Genomic DNA, 14,078 nt, shown 5'->3' on the forward strand with positions numbered 1-14,078 from the left:
ATCATTTCTTTTGATCCTTGTGTGTTTCAGATTCCATAGTTTTACTGGTGAAGCCATCCAAGAAGAAATCACGACCAAAAATCTTGAACAAAAGACTATTCTTTTCTCTCTGCCATTTTTCTGCCTCGTCAAATTTCCTAACCTCTTTGCCCTGGATGATCTCACCTTCCTGAACTTTCTTGGTCGACTTGCCTTCCATTCTACGGTAAAGCTCCCACCCAGAGAGGGCCATGATAGGAATCGAGAAAAGAATCATGAAAATCCCATTGTATCTTTGCTTGACAGCGGAAGGAGCCTTTTTCCAGTTAGGACGCCCTGTCTTCACTAGCTCACTGAAAAACTCATCCTTTGGCGATTGTGGATTCTGCGGCTGCAAAGAAGCTTTTTCTCCTGTTCGGCCCTCTCTATGGAAGGGTGAATTTGCAAATTTGCCCGGCTTCTTCATAAGTAACCACAAGGTTGTATTTTTGGCCAAAATGCAACTCCCTGCTCATAAAAAGGTTGCATATCGGAACCAGTTGCAGCATCTCTGTGCAGTATGCAAACAAAGCTCATGAGATCCCCCATTATGGAAGATCTCCAAGTCACCAGCAAATCTAATTTTTTTTTTTTTCAACCTCAAAATGATTAAGGACTTGATCTTCGAACGCATCAGTAAATGTCCCAAGCCTGATGGTGTTCAGTATACCTATGGTACTGCAGGCTTCAGAATGAAGGCGGACTTGTTGGATTACGTCAATTACACCGTAGGGATCTTAGCCCTGTTGAGATCCAAGTTCTTGCAAGGACAGGCTGTGGGAGTGATGATCACTGCTTCTCACAACCCTCCAGCGGACAATGGTGTGAAAGTTGTAGATCCAATGGGCAACATGTTGGAAGCATCGTGGGAGAAGTACGCTACTGACTTGGCCAATGCTGATCACTCAAAATTGGCGGATGCCGTGGAGAAATTGGTAAGAGAATTGTCAATCGATTTGAAGATTCCTGCTAAAGTCTTGATCGCCAGAGACTCGCGTGAGTCTTCTCCTCGTTTGTCCGATGCTACCATTGCAGGTGTCGAGTCGATTCCAGAGTCGTCTTTTCTTGACTTTGGTTTGTTCACAACGCCTCAATTGCATTATGTCACACGTGCTACCAACGATCCTTCGTTCGGTCAGGTTCTGGAGCAAGGATATTATCAGAAAATGGCAGACGCATTTAAAGAGATCTTCAGGCATGGTGCGAATGACAAGGTAGAGGTGACGGTTGACTCTGCAAATGGTGTAGGTGCCCCAAAGGTGAGGGATCTCTTTGAGAAATACTTGAGCGACGAAATTACTTATTCGTTTGTCAACAGCGCTTACGATAAGCCTGACTTGTTGAATGTCGAGTGCGGTGCTGATTTCGTCAAAACTAACCAGAGACTTCCAAAGAATGTCACCCCAAAACCGGGTAAATTGTACGCGTCTTTTGATGGTGATGCTGACAGATTAATTCACTACTACGAGACTGAGGATGGGACTTTCAAATTGTTGGATGGTGACAAGATTGCCACTCTTATTGCCTTGTTCTTGCAAAGATTGTTGTCTAAGGTGGACACTTCAAAGCTCCACTTGGATATTGCGGTGATCCAAACGGCGTACGCCAATGGATCTGCAACTAAGTACGTGAGTGATGTGTTGAAGTTACCGGTTCGTTGCACTCCTACTGGTGTAAAGCATTTGCATCATGAAGCTGAAAAGTACGACATTGGTGTTTACTTTGAGGCCAATGGCCACGGTACTGTGATTTTTTCAAGGGAAGCAGAGCTGAAAATCTTTACCTATGAAGCTAGCTCACCTGAGGAATCGGAGGCCGTGAAGGTACTTCAGCAGTTCACCAAGTTGATCAACCAAACGGTGGGTGATGCCATTTCTGATTTGTTGACAGTGTTGGCTGTACTCCACTACTTGAAATTGTCACCAGAGCAATGGGACCATGAGTATACTGACTTGCCTAATAAGTTGGTGAAGGTGATTGTGCCTGACAGAACGTTGTTCAAGACTACAAACGCTGAAAGGACGTTGGTGGAACCCGCGGGCATGCAAGATAAGATTGATGAGATAGTGTCTAAATACGCAGACGGAAGATCGTTTGTGAGAGCTTCGGGAACTGAAGATGCTGTGAGAGTGTATGCTGAAGCTGCCACCAAAGAGGAGGCCCAACAATTGAGCGACGAGGTGTCAGCCTTACTAAAATGACTGTGTAAAACCAAATTATGAATGCACGGCGATGAACGTTGGAGGTAATTGATTCGCTAATTACGCTTGAACTCGCCAGGAGTGACAAGCTTTCTCCCCAACGACCATAGACCTTTCTTCTTTCTTTTCGCCTTGGCCTCTAGTTTTCTATACCAAGCTTCGTTGTCACCAAACTCGGCCCCATACTTGGCTTCGTAGACCAAACCAAGACCCTGTCGAAGCATCTCGGCACTGACGTCTTTCCTTCCGGTCCACTTCCACACCTGGGCTCTAGCAACAACACGCTTGTACTGATCTATAGAGTATGGAGTGATGGTGACGCTACGGCCAAGCAAGAAATCTTTAAGCCATTCTAGCGCCTCCTTGGAGTAAGGCTGAGCAGGTTTTCCAAAATGAGCGTTTTCTGGAGCATCGACTCCACAGAGCCTTATCATTAGGGTTTCATTTTTCAACACCAGAGGTTTAGTCGGGATCTTGCGGAGCCACCCCCAACCTAGCAAAACTCCTCCTGGTGTATGGTAAAACTTGAAGTTGTCTCCATCCCCCACTCTTGTCACTTTTCCGTACAACTTGCGTTTTCCCTCGAGAATGTTATGGCTCAAGTCAAGATAGCTTCTTACTCGGCGAACGTAGCGAGAGTAGAATCTGTACGAGAGAGCTGCGGTGGCCGTGGCGCCTGCAGACATGAAGAGCACCTTTGGGTGCAACAACGACACCTCGTCTTGTTTCCCCATGGGCGGTAGAAAGAGAGATCAAGATGGGAACGAAAGAGGTAACGGTCAACAGCATTGTGGTCACGTGATATGATATGAAAATGGCAAGCTCTTGGTTCGACTGAACAACGGCTGAAGCAAACAGGAAGAATATAGCTTTGGCATTTGATGAACTTGGCAGTCTTGACTTGTTTTGGATACCCGGTGTGGTGTTTTGGGACGATGGATGTCATATTGGTGTAAATGTGTGAGGGAAGTGAGAGAAAATATAGATGTCGAAGGGTAGCAAATCGGGAGATGCCTGGGCTGGTAGGAGTCAATTTCGATATTAAAAAGAGTTTTTCTAAAGGGTGGAAAATAACTTAGGCTTAGCAAGTTTGTGTGTTAACTATATATATTCAATAGAAGGTTCAGTAGAAGGTTTCATTTTTCGCAGCCATACCGCTCGAAGCGGAATACACTGAGAATGTAGAGTTCAAGAGCAGTTTCGGCTTGGTAGTCGAGTTGTATAGAATCAAGTGTTTTATGAGTGAAGTTGTGATCCAGCACAGTCCGAGAGAGGGTAAAAGAAAAAAAAAAAAAAAAAAACTCGTATTTCTGAGCCAATTACTCTTTCAGGCCTTAGAGAGATTACTGTTCTTTTGAGAAGTGGTCCACGTCACATTGCCGCTCCCAGCCAAAGCACCTAAACCAAGTCACGTTATCGATCAGACTACTTACTCTTTTTATTACTATGTTCATTGAAGCTGAAACTCAATCGTACTTGATCAATGTCCCTATCTTTAGGAATAGTTCATAGCAGATGTAGTTCCATGCAAAGCAAATGACATAAACTGCCGAAAAGAGTTTTCGAAATTTCTCAGTAGATCTTTGAAATGCTTCATTTTATTCCCTTCTCGATCTGACATTTGGAGGAAGGCTTTGTAAACCATCCCCGGCCACTTCTATGGAATAGAGAGACAGACCAACTAGACCTTACTGACAGACCCGAAATAGACACGTACAAATCAAGCAATAGCATTTAAGCAGCAACACCAAATTACAAAACCCTAGCAAGAATACGAGTCTAATATCCTCAGATCAAGCGCAGTCTCATTTCAACTCTTTCTTAATGCGCTTCGTCATACAATTCAATTTTGCACCCATTTACATCGGCCCCATGTCCCACCAGTAGCAGAAAAAAACCGCCAAGATCGGAGCCAATCCCAGTCCAATTTTCAATTATCAACCATTTTTCCCTTTACCCACCTTTGCCCACACATTTTATTTCCCCCACTCATATCGACTCCTTCTGGATCCCGCACTGGGCCGCGATCACTAACCGAGCATACCACTTCATACTCACTATATACCACTGCCGCTCACGGCTACATACTACTCACTACTCCCACAACAACCCACCCAACAACTGCCACACGACAACCACCAATCATCAACTTTGTCTCACCAACATAAACATCTAAAAAAGAAATGCTACCTGATGGGGAGTACGAGATCGACTTGCTGGTATTAGGGCTGGATCAGTCTGCCTCTGCCACACCCATGGCGCTTCGATACGGCTTTGTGCCTGACTCCATGAGCCAAAGCGCACCTTTAAAGCTTTACAGAGACGAGACAACTTGTGTGCTCGAGGCACAGTCGACATCTCGCAAGGCAGCGTCTTCAGTGATCTTCGAGGGTGTACAGCAGCGGCAGAGGCCTGGAAACGCCAGTAATGGTGATTCGTTCTACTTGTCCATTCGTGAGGGGCTGCTGGGAGTCAAAGTGCTGCTACAGCAGCTTTCTAACACAATCAGGATGAGCAAGAGTCGAAACGCTGAGAAGTGGAGAGGGGAAATTGCCCAATGGGAGAGGGTTTCGAAGGAGGTCGTGGAGGTTCCCAACGTCAGTTCCTTGCAGCAGCCGGCTGGTGTAAGGCAATCAAAGAATGAAACCAAAGACTTGAAGAAGAAAGAAAGTGATTTGAAGAAGAGCGACGGTGTAAACAAGAAGGTAGAGAGTGGGAAGAAGGTGGAGAGTGTCAGCAGACCCAAAAAGGCTGCAAAGCGCCCACCTACAATTACTCCGGAGAAGGAGATCATCAACATGTCTGATTTTGAGGATATAGAGAGTGACACAGATAAGCCAGATCTCATGGCTGAGGATGTGCTAGTGCCACGGAAAAGTAAGACGGAGTCTGCGTCAAAACCGAAGAAGCGACAGAAGCCGACAAAAGCGACCAAGAAGAGCTCCGAAGATATTGATGACGACGATTTCAAGGATCTCGAAGACCAGTTACAGGAGGTGTTAGAATCAACTGCGTCAGAGGAGCTGCCCAATACGTTCGGCAACAGCTTTTCAGAGAGTGACGAGGACGAGGACGATGAAGGCCAGAGGGGCCAGCAGCAGCACGGTATTGTCATAGATATGGCTGATGAAGATTCAGCACCAAAACAAAAGGCATTTGGCACCACTGCTCCAAAGGGAAAGCCCATGAGTCTAAGAGAGCTTTACGGTGGAAGCAAGGCAGAAGACTTCAGCTCTAGCGAGGAGGAGTAAAAGCCGTTGAGGGGAAAAGCTACTGAACTGCTCCTACCCGTCAACAACAATAAAGTCAATCAGCATATACAATACAAAAACGAATTGAGCGATTTGTCCCACTCTCATTATCTCCGGTAGAATATAGGTATATTCGCACCCACATTTTTCTGAGCACTAAACCACACTTTCTTTATGGATACAACCAGCTACAACTGTCTAAACGACAGGATCTTGAAACTAGAACTACAAGTTGGCGATAACAGTACAAACAAATGCAACCACGGCCAATCTTTGGCTGCTGAGGTGGCAGAACTACTGGCCAAAGTTGAGCGCTTTTACAAGGCCAATGGAGAATTACAGACACTTGAGAGGATCCTTGAGACAGTGAATGATCCGAAAAAGCATGTGGCCGAGATCAAAAGCAGAAATGATAAGGTTTCTGAAGCTGAAAAGCAAGAAATGCTTTTGGCGAAGTTTCCAGCAATTCGTGAAGCATACACGAACTTGTCGGAGCTACTGATGCTTGACATTCCGCAGCTTTCGGCTGAGATCGTGAAGAGGATAGACTTGACGCTGGTCAAAGAGAAAGAGGAAGCCATTGAGGCAATTGTGAGGGCGTACCATGTGTTGGTGGTGAAGAACAGTATTGTTTTTGAGAAGTACATGGCGTTGATGGAGCGAGAGAATAACTTTTGGATCAACGTGGAGAGGAAGCTAAACGAGATGAGGCTCCGCCTTGACATGTTGGAGGATAAGGAATTAAAGGAGAAAGGAGTGTGATCTGCTGGCAGATGAATAATTAGAGAATAAAAAGAAAAAAATAATTGGACGAGTCCGGATTCGAACCGGAGACCTTTCGCATGCTAAGCGAACGCGCTACCAACTACGCCACACGCCCTGTTGGTGTAGGGAGGTTGTTCTTGTTTGCATCTATCATAATATAGTCGCACGCTCACGTGACTCTCTATCATGTGAAAAGTAATGAAAGAGCCGAGTCCCATGAAATCAGCCTGTTTCACCTGCAGTCCGCCTATCCCACGACGGCTGCGAAATGTAAACAAAAAGGTCTTAACACATAGCCAAGTGTTGAAAAGATCACCAGCCAATACTTATTCCGCATCATTTCACTCTGTTGAGCAACTAGAGCCGAACTGAAGCGAGTTACAAGCCCAAAGAAAATGGAGAGTCCTACAAAGAAGTCCACGTCCAGAGTCATCGAGCAGCTCCAGCATGAAATCGACAAATTGAAGAGCGAGTTGGAAGGCTTGAGAGAGTCGAATCAACTGTACAAGAAAAGATACGACTTGTTAAGCAAGAAGAACGACTCTCTAGTGGATCAGTTAGCAAATGCCAAACACGAGAACGACATGATTGGGGCGCTTTTGAAAAGAAAAGAGCGTCGTATAGCCGACTTGGAAGAGGAGTTCAACGACGTGCACTCGTCGAACGAGAATTTGAAACTAGCCAATAAGAACTTAAAAATCAGGTGTGACAACTTGCAAGAGTCTCTGGCCACGTCCACGGCCGAGCACGAGCGGTTGAAGATCGCCTACGACGCCTTGATCGCATCTCAGCACGAGTATAAGCGCCACTATCAACAGGAGATGGACGGGCTCTACCGCCTGTTTGAAGTCTACAAGAAGGAACTGGCGAGAACCATTGACGACTTGTCGGCAAAGTTGGATAGTAACGATAAGGATTACGACACTTTGCTTGAAAGTCTCACCGCCAAACGGAAGTCTATGGATAACATCAATGTGAATAAGAACAAGGCCATTTTGCTGCTCTTGGTTTCGCTTGCAAAAGCAGCCAAGGTGCACGGGGAGGAGTCGAAGGAAATTTTACTGGAGAACGTCGATGTGGTTTCCTCTCTCAAGGAGAAGTATCCTGACTTGAAGGAGAAAATTAAAGAAAGAGAGAAGATCGATGTGGATATAGAGAGCATCTTGCTGACGGCCAGCGAGAGTTTAAGCACCTCATTCGGCGATATCGATATCGATGGTAAACCTTCTGGCCAACGCAATGCGTCTCTGAGAAGAAGAAGAGGCAACACCAGCAGCAGTAACAACAAGAGAAATTCAATGAGGCTCGACTCTCCGGAGCCAGGCACCACCATTGCTCTTCCCAAGCAAAGATACACCCTGTCTTCAGGAAGCCGAAACATGAGCTCTTCTGGCAACTCCCAAAGCCGTTCGGGAAGCAGAAGCAACAGAAACTCGCAGATCTTCCCCAACGATAACAACAACCAACATACCCCGAATAAGAATAAGAGGAGGCTGTTTTACGGTGGCAGCAGTAATTTCAACAGCGGTGGTTTCGACTCGAATAGAAAGACCCTGCGCAAGGTCTCGTCAGAAACTGCCAAGGCCTAAAAGTACATCATACCCCCATTCTAGCGTTTATTATAATACATTACACCAGGTCAATGTTGTAAGCACTGATTAGATTATCCCCGTATCCTACAAATAAGAGTGCACCCTGTCTACGCCGCTTTAAACGAAGAAGCTCCTTTCTGGACGTTGCTCCGGAGGCAACGGGCTCAAAAGGCAATAAGTATAAGCAAAGCGCTTTCGATGTTGGCTTGGAAACGTCGTTATTGTCATCATCGACTTTGATCCTCTCCATCCCTCTATCAAGACGATCCAACTCCTCTAAACTCTTTGTGTAAGTTTTGATGACTCCGTCCCAAAAAACGACATGAACGTATTGCCCGACTTGAATGCTCAGGATCCCAGAATGTCGAAGATTATGGGTGGAGATATCGAAGCTCATAGTTTCCTTTACATCTTCTAGGAGCTCTATCTTGGGCCTTCCAAGCAATGCACCGAGACCGCTAGGCTTTGAAGACTGTTCAGGCTCTCGGGGGTCCCCTGAAGCTAGCACTTGTTGAATGTCCCTGATCGAGACCACTATGAGCTTCTTGGAGGCAGAACCCGTATAGAGTTTTCGCTCTTCTGCATCGTACTCCAAAGAAAGCACCGGCTGAGGGTTGTGGCCGGAATATGTGAACACTTCAGTGACCTTGAGGTCCTTGTTGAGCACCAACAGCTCCGATTTCGAGCTCAGCACCGTGCTTTCATCACTCAACTTGAATCCCTTCACAGTTCCCGACTCATAGCCCACAAAGAGCAACGACAGAGACACGAATCGTAATTTCATGATGATGCCTTCGCCGTCTCGTTTCGTCTCGTCACTTCCACCGTTGCCTCCACCAACAGAGAATGCCTGAACAATTCTCAGTAGCGCAAACTTTTCTCCAGCACCCAGAAGAGCATATATGTCGAAACATTCTGAGGTTGTGGTAGAAACGGTAGCCAAGAGACCATCACTATAGTCGACATTGGCAAAGTTCAATGTATTCACTGGAATTTCCGTACATTTTGGTTTAGGCAAGCTCAGACTACCCATATGAGACAAATCCAGCTCAGCTGCCAATTCCTCCAAGTTCCATATCCTCACCGCCAGGTCTCTTCCCTGGGTCATTAGTCCTAGCTCTGTATCCACCATAGAGATGATCTGCCCATCGTGGGCTTTCCAGAAACCCAAAGGTCGTCTGACGTCCAAATCCCATACTACAATCCAGCCTTCTCTATCACCAGACACAATTTTGTCCTGGAGCTTGCAGAAACAGGCAATTGGCGCCTTGTGGCCTCGTAGAGAGAAGTGTTTAGAGAGCATGGTGGTGGGTCGCAGCGAGGGACTTCACAGACTTAACTATGGGGAAAGAGCCGATCGAAGCAATTGTCGAGTACAACATTACAGTTTTAAAATAATCTGTGCAGAAAAGCCTTAATAAGGGACTTTTCTGTTGACATTGTGCAAGGGCTAGATTTTGGCTAGAGTGGTCGTAGCTGGTTGCAAAGGCAATTGGCGGCCGTTGGCGGCAGTTGGCGGCAATGGGCTAGTGTACTACACTCTGTGAGGCCAGGTGCTATGGCCGCAAAAGGGCCATTACCAGTCGGAATAGTATTCCCAAGACGGTAGGAGGAAAACCAAGGATCACGAATGGAAGTTCTCAATTGATTCTTGATGTTATCATTTAGATGAAATTGAATTAAGCTGAATCAATTTGCTCTACTTTCCCTTCGTGGTCTGCGTGTATTTGTGAGGAAATGTAGTCGTCTCTTCAGACAGCCAGACTACCAACTCTGTGATCCACGGCATGCATAGTACGTAAAAGTACAAATTGTCCACTTAGGATTGGAATTATGTCATACTGATAATCTCCACCCATTGTCTTCTTCTCGCCAGTTTGTGTCTTTTGAGACTTCACAACAGCATCCCGCTGACAAGATAATATTGACCCACACATTTGTTTGTAAAGATGCTTTCTGTGCAATTAGGGTATAACGCTGTAACGCATTACGCTGACGAAACTTCAAATGATAGAGAGAACTTAATTTCGTTGCTGGGGGATTCCCCAGAAATGGCTGCAAAACGTTACTACTACCCTGGAATGAGCGCACCTAACGTCTGGTCCAAGTCAATATATACTATGTACATGGAGGATCAGAAATCAGGATCAGATATATGTAGCAGGCTTTTTCAAAGATTGTCATGAGTGAATATCTTCTTCTTCACACTAGGTTGGGATACAGCGACTCCAACTCTATAATCATTGCCGCAAATGTGACAAATCGAAGGGCAGGACATGACACAGACCATACTCCATCTCAGATTGCAATTCTTGGTGACTGGTTCTAAAAATGATACCTACACTGGTACTTCATAAACTCATTTTCAGAGCCCCACAATCAGTGTGCTTCTTATACTATCAAGGTGTAAATGTCCCTCACAGTCATCTGAGGAGCCGAGGAATTCGCAACCACCACGGAAAGCTCTCAAATAAACCAGACAATGAAAGCAATGAAGAATTATGCAAAGCCAGAAATATTCACGAATCTACAACTCTCTGAAAACAAGAACAACAACAAAACCCCAAGTCTCTCCTTGCTACCCCCGGAAACGGCTTCAACGGTTTTGGGTGCAAAACGCTTGTGAATTCCGCTCGCCATTAACGGCACCATCCAATCAGAAGCCTAGGCACTTTTTAGATTTCTCACCATATAAGCTCAATCTGTCTCTCTCTTTTTAAGGGAGCTTACTACTTTTCCAATTACCGGCTCTACCGCTACCATCCAAGCGTCCTATGCACTTGACTCTCATTTGACTCAGAACCGGCTGGCCGGTCTCCTCCGCGATTCCACCTCCCAGTGAGAAACCAGCACCAGTGCACAATTCAACAAAAAAAAGCTGGAATTTCGTTAAACTGAATAGCCCATCATGTTCAGTGACCACAATTGCCTACGAAATTTTCTTTTCAATGCCAATTTCCACCTCAATTCTGCCATGTTCTGTATCCCCTTGGTTCGCCTCTCTGTGTGGAGACTGCACCGGCGCACCGGCCTGGCGATATATAGATCCAGCGTTAACCACTCTTTTCTCTGATGCTAACTACTTCTGGTATATCTCGATTGATTCGACTTTCTCTGATTTCCAGATCAATTCCCCAAAACTTCACACAAAACATAGTCAGACCCTTCACAATGGCAACAAACTACAAGCAGCCAGAGCACAAGCTCACCATGATTCCTGGTCCCATTGAGTTTTCCGACTCTGTCTTGGGAGCAATGGCCACTCCCTCCCAGGCGCACACGTCGCCTGAATTCGTCCAGACCTTCCAGACGGTGTTGCAAAATTTGCGTAAAGTGTTCAAGTCCACCGACAAGGACGCCCAGGGATATGTGGTTGCTGGCTCGGGCACTTTGGGCTGGGACGTTGCTGGCGCTAACTTGATCAACAAGGGCGACAAGGTTCTTGTTTTGCTGACAGGTTTTTTTTCGGACTCGTTTGCTGAGGCCTTGAAGGTGTATGAGGCTGACGTGGACGTCGTCACAGCTCCTGTCGGTGACGTTGTGCCCTTTGACCAGATTGAGCAGCAGTTAAAGAAGGAGAAGTATACTGCTATCACTATCACCCACGTGGACACGTCCACGGCGGTGGTTTCGGATGTGGCCAAGATTTCTGAAATTGTCATGAAGGTTTCTCCAGAAACTTTGATCATTGTTGACGGTGTGTGCTCTATTGGTGTGGAAAATATTGAGTTCGACAAATGGGGCGTTGACTTCGCCTTGACCGCTTCTCAAAAGGCTCTTGGAGTTCCTGCCGGGTTGCTGGTGTTCTTTGCTTCCTCCAGAGCCGTCAACAAGGCCTTGAACAAGGAGAAGCCGGCCGCTTTCTTTGCTTCGTTGAAGAAATGGACTCCTATCATGAAAGCCTACGAAGGTGGCAGCGCCGCCTACTTTGCAACCCCAGCCATCCAGACTATCACTGCTCTTAAGGTGTCCTTGGACGAGATCTTAGGTCAGACTTTGGATGGCAGATACGCCAAGCATGAGGAGACTTCCACCAAGTTCAAGAAGGAGATCGAGGCCTTGGGAATGAAGCTCGTGCCCGTGAACCACTCTGTTGCTGCCCACGGTCTTACTGCAGCTTACTTCCCCGAGGGTGTTTCTGGCCCTGATTTCTTGGGCAAGTTGGCCAGCAAAGGCTTTACTGTCGCTGGCGGCATTCACAAGGCCTTGGTGGGCAAATACTTCCGTGTAGGCCACATGGGCTTCTCTGTGTATGAGGGTCATGTGGACAGGTTACTTGCTGCTATCAAGGAAACGTTGAAGGAGTTGAAGTAAGCGAACCGTGAATAACCGTTCAAGCAATGTCATGATAAAGACGATACCTATCTAGTCGAATCAAACGAACTCAATAAAGAACGTCAAGTTAAGACGCAACGATGATATTGAATTTGTAGCTGTAGTCTCGGCCTGTTTGTCAGTTGTACGTCTCAAATATGCTCTTAAAACGTCTTGTGAATGGCTGCGAAATTATGGGTAGCGTACCAGAAAGAGTTGATTTCTACGAACAGCACCTAAAACAACTATAGACGATCCAGAGTCCTCCAAGTATAAGAGAGTGTAATACTCTGTGCTTCCTTATACTTTATTTTTTATTCTCGACCACTGCCTTCTCAGTCTTCCCTCTCTATAACATTTACTACTGCTACTTCTTCTAGGCCATCGCGCGATTGTCTAAACATCAACTACCACGGGCAGTAATCATGGAGATCGACCCGTACGAAGTGCTAGAGGTGGAGAAGGACGCTACCCCATTGGCCATCAAGAAGGCATACAAGCGCCTATCTCTAAAATTTCACCCAGATAAGATCCAGCAACAGAACCTCGATCATGATAACACCTTCTTCCCCAAGATCCAGTTCGCGTATAGTATCTTATCTGATCCAGCCAAGAGAAATAGGTATGACACCACGGGATCGTTGGGATTGCTGGGAGAAGATCCAGACGATGTTTTTGATTGGAAGGATTACTTCGATCTGATGACAGAGAAGATCACCATTGAGATGATCGAGGAGGATAGGGCCAAGTACCAGGGGTCCGAGGAAGAGAGAGAGGACATTTTGCATAACTTCGTTTACTACGAAGGAGATTTTCTAAGGCTTTTTGAGGTGATACCACACTTGGAGTTCGACGAGGCACAAGAAAGCAGGGTGTTCGACCTTCTAGAGGACGCCATAGTCAAGGGAGAGCTTAGCATGGACCATAGCATGGAGAAAACGTGGGACAAATACAAGAAATCACGAAAGACGAAAGTGAAGGCGATGTTGAAGAAGTTGGCCAGGGAGGCGAAGCAGGCAGAGAAGATGGCGAAGAAGATCACGAAGAAGCCCATTAAGACTGAAGGTGATCTTGCTGCGTTGATTCAGAAGAAAAATGCGGGACTGCTAGACAATTTGATCAGTAGTTTGGAGTCAAAGTACGGCAAACTGAAGGGGAAGAAACGTGAGGCGCCTGTGATTGACGACGAGGAGTTTGAGAGAATTCAAAGATCAATGAAGAAGAAAAAATAGCCAACAAACAGCGGTAAGATGGCTTTGACGACAAGCCAGAGGTGTCATTATGAAACTGAACTGTAGCGTAAGTGGTTGGTCGTTACACTAAGTTTCTTCATAATGCCATCTGACTACCATAAGTCTATATTAAGCATCCATAGAGTATATCAATGTACTACATGTAATGAGAGGGTACGAAGTATAGTAAAAGATAGATATCCGTAAAAATTAGATATCCGAAAGTGTATAATTAAATTCCTGAAGTATTAGTGATATAAGTCTTGGAATACGAAGATAGCCGGAAGGTTCAAGCATACGACTAACCCGCATGTCTGGCTACACAAGAAGATTGAATGTGGATGATCAGATCTTAATAAATGGAGTAAGAAGCCTTCTGCCACAGTGTTTAGTTTATCAGTGAGGGGCTGAATAGGATCTAAGTGTCATTCGTGAGCTCAGGTAGAACGGAGGTTTACGGTAGTAAGAGATCATGTGGCGAAGCGTTGGGGGATTATGAAACGCACTTTTGTTGATTGAGGAGTTTGGGATGTTAGAAAGGGAATACTCAGTTCATTAGTTGATGTTGATGAAGCAAATGAAGATTCCGAAGTTTTCATTCACAACTTGTGAGAATTCCTAGCATTTTGCAGCCAAACGAACAATATCGATTTTAGCGCGTGCCAAAACAAACATTTGACATATTACCGATACTACAAGCGAAAC

General features: G+C 45.8%; 9 protein-coding genes and 1 non-coding gene across 10 annotated transcripts; 6 read left to right on the top strand and 4 right to left on the bottom strand. All coding sequences in view use genetic code 12, as the record gives it.

Moving 5' to 3' along the window:
• Window position 1: 1 nt before the first annotated feature.
• Window positions 2–445, bottom strand: CJI96_0005064 (uncharacterized protein; the record flags this gene model as incomplete). The annotated part of the gene is made up of 1 exon (XM_029034087.1): window positions 2–445. One exon carries the CDS (start codon window positions 443–445, stop codon window positions 2–4), a length of 444 nt encoding a protein of 147 aa, XP_028891650.1.
• A 178-nt stretch (window positions 446–623) lies between these two features.
• AGM1 (phosphoacetylglucosamine mutase PCM1) lies at window positions 624–2,219 on the top strand (the record flags this gene model as incomplete). Its single annotated transcript, XM_029034088.2, has 1 exon — window positions 624–2,219. The coding sequence occupies one exon, from the start codon at window positions 624–626 to the stop codon at window positions 2,217–2,219; it is 1,596 nt and encodes a 531-aa protein (XP_028891651.2).
• Window positions 2,220–2,275: 56 nt separating this feature from the next.
• On the bottom strand, window positions 2,276–2,953 carry CJI96_0005066 (uncharacterized protein; the record flags this gene model as incomplete). Its single annotated transcript, XM_029034089.1, has 1 exon — window positions 2,276–2,953. One exon carries the CDS (start codon window positions 2,951–2,953, stop codon window positions 2,276–2,278), a length of 678 nt encoding a protein of 225 aa, XP_028891652.1.
• Window positions 2,954–4,402: 1,449 nt separating this feature from the next.
• CJI96_0005067 (uncharacterized protein) lies at window positions 4,403–5,470 on the top strand (the record flags this gene model as incomplete). Its single annotated transcript, XM_029034090.2, has 1 exon — window positions 4,403–5,470. One exon carries the CDS (start codon window positions 4,403–4,405, stop codon window positions 5,468–5,470), a length of 1,068 nt encoding a protein of 355 aa, XP_028891653.2.
• A 174-nt stretch (window positions 5,471–5,644) lies between these two features.
• CJI96_0005068 (uncharacterized protein) lies at window positions 5,645–6,232 on the top strand (the record flags this gene model as incomplete). The annotated part of the gene is made up of 1 exon (XM_029034091.2): window positions 5,645–6,232. One exon carries the CDS (start codon window positions 5,645–5,647, stop codon window positions 6,230–6,232), a length of 588 nt encoding a protein of 195 aa, XP_028891654.2.
• A 45-nt stretch (window positions 6,233–6,277) lies between these two features.
• Window positions 6,278–6,350, bottom strand: CJI96_0005069. The gene has a single exon. It is a non-coding gene; the product is annotated as a tRNA-Ala (tRNA).
• A 280-nt stretch (window positions 6,351–6,630) lies between these two features.
• Window positions 6,631–7,824, top strand: SHE3 (She3p; the record flags this gene model as incomplete). The annotated part of the gene is made up of 1 exon (XM_029034092.2): window positions 6,631–7,824. One exon carries the CDS (start codon window positions 6,631–6,633, stop codon window positions 7,822–7,824), a length of 1,194 nt encoding a protein of 397 aa, XP_028891655.1.
• A 40-nt stretch (window positions 7,825–7,864) lies between these two features.
• Window positions 7,865–9,130, bottom strand: CJI96_0005071 (uncharacterized protein; the record flags this gene model as incomplete). Its single annotated transcript, XM_029034093.2, has 1 exon — window positions 7,865–9,130. One exon carries the CDS (start codon window positions 9,128–9,130, stop codon window positions 7,865–7,867), a length of 1,266 nt encoding a protein of 421 aa, XP_028891656.2.
• A 1,868-nt stretch (window positions 9,131–10,998) lies between these two features.
• On the top strand, window positions 10,999–12,141 carry CJI96_0005072 (alanine--glyoxylate transaminase; the record flags this gene model as incomplete). The annotated part of the gene is made up of 1 exon (XM_029034094.2): window positions 10,999–12,141. The coding sequence occupies one exon, from the start codon at window positions 10,999–11,001 to the stop codon at window positions 12,139–12,141; it is 1,143 nt and encodes a 380-aa protein (XP_028891657.2).
• A 425-nt stretch (window positions 12,142–12,566) lies between these two features.
• CJI96_0005073 (uncharacterized protein) lies at window positions 12,567–13,373 on the top strand (the record flags this gene model as incomplete). The annotated part of the gene is made up of 1 exon (XM_029034095.2): window positions 12,567–13,373. One exon carries the CDS (start codon window positions 12,567–12,569, stop codon window positions 13,371–13,373), a length of 807 nt encoding a protein of 268 aa, XP_028891658.2.
• Between the last annotated feature and the right edge of the window lie 705 nt (window positions 13,374–14,078).

Source organism: Candidozyma auris, chromosome 6 (genome assembly GCF_003013715.1).
Source record: "Candidozyma auris chromosome 6, complete sequence".
Classification (NCBI taxonomy): domain Eukaryota; kingdom Fungi; phylum Ascomycota; class Pichiomycetes; order Serinales; family Metschnikowiaceae; genus Candidozyma; species Candidozyma auris.